Consider the following 3,601-nt stretch of genomic DNA (forward strand, 5'->3'; position numbering starts at 1 on the left):
CCCCGACAAACTTCTCCAATCATTAATCTACGGTCAACTATCTACACCTCATTTTTAATTTTTGATTTACCTCTTATAACAAAAAATCACACTAAATATTAAATTTTTTTCTGGTCCTCCAGAAAAATTTATTTAATTGAAGGCTTTAGACTACTGCTCACAAAGTTTAATTTACATATAGAGTTTAAACAACAGCACTGATGGACTCTGTTTTTCCTCTGAACCCTTCATTTAATATTGCCACTTTAATCTTTAAGGAGACTTATAGGAATGAATCCTCGAATTACTCAACTGTTGGACATGATGTAGAATAACCGTTGGAAACACTATTATATATAAATTTAAAATTTTATAATAGGGAGCGGCATGGCACTGTCGGTTAGGCATGATGCTGCTAACTCCCAGGTTTGAATTCGGCTGGGTAGAAAAATGTTTACTGTTACACTGTAGCTTTGAGCCAACCCTGTAGGTTCTGGAGCCCTTGTGGGGTCTACCCAGCCTCATAAATTGGGTAAAAATCTGGCGGTTCGAGCATAATGCTGACCAAATCACCTCCTTGCACAACCGTTGGTCTAGTAACAGTACTTCCTTACAAAGTACTGTACTCTCAAACCACAAAATAAAAAACTTTGACCCCCAACCATGGTTAGGCAGTATAGGACTTCAATGGGAGTCTTGGTCGAAAAAAAAAAAATATATATAATATGACTTATAAGCAATATTGTAAGAATATCTTTCAATATTACTTAAGAATAATGAATTATAATATCACTATATATTAAAAAAAATTACCTTGATTGGATTGTTAGATAAATCTAGACTCTTCAAATTCTGAAGCTGTATCCATTTCATGCTGCTTAATCCAGTCAGTTGATTATTACTTAATGTTAAAACTTTTAATTTAGGTAAGCCCATAAAAAATCCTTCTGTTATATTATTTATCTTGTTACCGGAAACATTCAAATTTTTCAGGCTAGGCAATGTGATGTTCGGAAAAGATGTGAGCCCTGTGTCGGCTAAATTCAAGTACCTCAAGTTTGAAATATTTTTGAAAGAATCACTAGCAATAGAGACCAATTCATTACCACAAAGTTGTAAACTAGAGAGGGAATTGGAATTTTGTAAAGAAGCGAGACCGTCACCGATGATTTTGTTATGACACAAATTTAAGTCGTATATTTTAGGTATAGCTTGGAAAATATTCTGGTCAATGTTTATTATCTGATTATAAGACAAATCCAAAATTCTCAAAGCATTCCTAAGGTTAACAACTAATAACGACGGTAGTGATGAAATTCTATTGTTTGAAAGAGAAAGTTTTTCCACTTTAGTATTTTCGAATGCGTTACTTGGTATATTATTGATACTGTTAAAAGATAGATCTAAAATTCTCAAGTTTTCTAAATTTTTGAATTGTTCATTTTGAATTTCTTCAATGTGGTTGTGGGATAAATTCAAAATTTGCAGCTTCTTCAGACTAATGAATGCATCAGGTTTGACTTGAACGATTTTATTATGAATGAGTGATAAATGTTCTAAATTAAGCATGCTATAAAAATCTACTGATTCTATAGCCGTAATTTCATTATATGAAAGATCAAGGGATTTCAAAGATGTCTGAATTTCAACTAATTTTTCTGGAACTTTAGCAAATTTGTTATGACTTAGGTCGAGAACACTGATGTAAACAGGGTTTCTCTGATAGGTCGGTACTTTAAGATTTTCAATTCTATTGGACGATAAGTTGAGAGTCATAGGATCATTATCAGTTGTTACGTTTTCAAAAACAGTGTAATCAAAAGTTAAAAGTTTATTACCATGCAAATCGACCATTTTGAGTTTCGGTATGTTACTGAAAGACTTACTTTCAATTATTTCAATAACGTTATTAGATAAATAAACAGAAAATTTCTGAATCAGATCAGTAAAAGCATTTTCTGATATTTTGATTATTTTGTTGCTGTGTAATCCGACTGTTTCCAGATTTGAAAGGCCACTAAATGTTTTACTATCGATGGAAGGAATTTTATTAAATGATAATCTGACTTCTTTTAAAGATTTATGAGCGCTCGAACTGAACACAGTTGACTTGAGCTCTTTTAAATTGTTGAAATCTAATATGAGCGTTTCTATATTCTCAAAGTTGGATATCGATTCAGGTATAGCATTAATATTATTATTGTCTAGTGCAAGGTATTTTATCGATTTTAATGTAGATAATGCCGTTGGGAAACCGAAACCTTTCAGTCCGAAGCTTATATCCAATTTTTCTAAGGACCTATCTAGAAATTTGAAGGCATTGTTATCTATAGATCCAATATTGTTGTATGACAAGCTTAATTCAGTAATCCTAGAAGCATGCTCGAAAGTGTTGTTTTGAAGGAATAATATGCTATTGCTCTGTAGAAATAACTTCTCCAAATAGTTACCCCAAGATTTGAAATCTGATTTCCTGATATCAGCAATTCTATTATAACTAAGATCAAGATGATGCAAAGATTTCAAAGACCCTAATGATTCATACGGGAATACAGTAATTTTATTACCGGCTAAAGTGAGTTTTTTCAAGCCGTTAAGAGACGATAAAGACGATTTTAGTTTTAGCAAACTGTTATAATCAAACTTTAAAGTCTGTAACGACTTTAAAGATTTTAAAGCATCTGGTAATTTAATAAATCTGTTGCCGGAGAGATCAATAAATTCTAAAGAATCCTGTAAACCAGAGAAAACTCCATCGTCCAGTTTAGACAGTTTATTATAAGAAAAATCAATTTTTCTACACTCTAAACCAGATAATGCATCCTTATCTACAGAGTGGATTTTATTATTATTCAGATTTAATTTCTTAACTTTAACTGTTTGATGGAACCATTTCCCTACAGATTCGATAAGATTTCGAGACAGATCCAATTCCTCCAGATTAATTTTGCCCTCATAATTATGCGTTAAGATGGATTCGATAAAATTATTGCTCAAACTGAAATATTGAAGTTCTTGTAAATTGTTCAATAGAAATTGAGGAAACTCTTTAATGTTATTACTAGATGCGTTTAATACGGTGAGAGACATCGGTAATGAATTGGCTTCTAAAGTTAGTAAAGCATTTTCTGCCAAATTTACGGTTAATAAAGCTTTCATATTCATCAAAGAAAATTCTGGTTTTAAGGGCAAGTTCTCGATTTCATTTCCACCTAAAGAGAGTTCTTTGACTGTATTCATCAAGTTAGACCAATTCACGACTACAGATGAGATTTGATTCCTGAAAAAAAATAATAATTTAATGTAATTATGATATATATGATGAACATTTCTAACTATATAAATATACTTTAGTTTAAGAAATACAAGTATAAATTAGGAGAAGATGGTCGGGGGGTTGCGGTAAGCAGAAAAAAACAAATAAACAAACAAATTATTTATTTGTGCCAACATTTCGACCTAATTTTCAGGTCTTCATCAGGGTTATAGAAATAAAAAGACAACAACCAATATTCAGAGAGAAAAAAATTAAATAAATAAATAAAATAAATAGTAGACTAAAAAAATTTGGAAATATACATAACAATGAAATGAAAATATAAACAAGATTGATAACATTATT

General features: G+C 31.0%; 1 protein-coding gene across 1 annotated transcript in view; it reads right to left on the reverse strand.

Annotated features, from left to right (window-relative positions):
- Positions 1-3,601, reverse strand: part of LOC106692548 (chaoptin) — a 22,331-nt gene that overhangs the window by 8,777 nt on the left and 9,953 nt on the right. Inside the window, exon 5 of the mRNA XM_014438593.3 lies at positions 793-3,259. Within this exon, the coding sequence (XP_014294079.1) occupies positions 793-3,259 (2,467 nt within the window). The remainder of the gene's footprint in view (positions 1-792; positions 3,260-3,601) is intronic.

The sequence above is a fragment of the Halyomorpha halys genome, unplaced genomic scaffold (genome assembly GCF_000696795.3).
Source record: "Halyomorpha halys isolate HHAL.00 unplaced genomic scaffold, Hhal_1.1 Scaffold1.1, whole genome shotgun sequence".
In the NCBI taxonomy this organism is placed as follows: domain Eukaryota; kingdom Metazoa; phylum Arthropoda; class Insecta; order Hemiptera; family Pentatomidae; genus Halyomorpha; species Halyomorpha halys.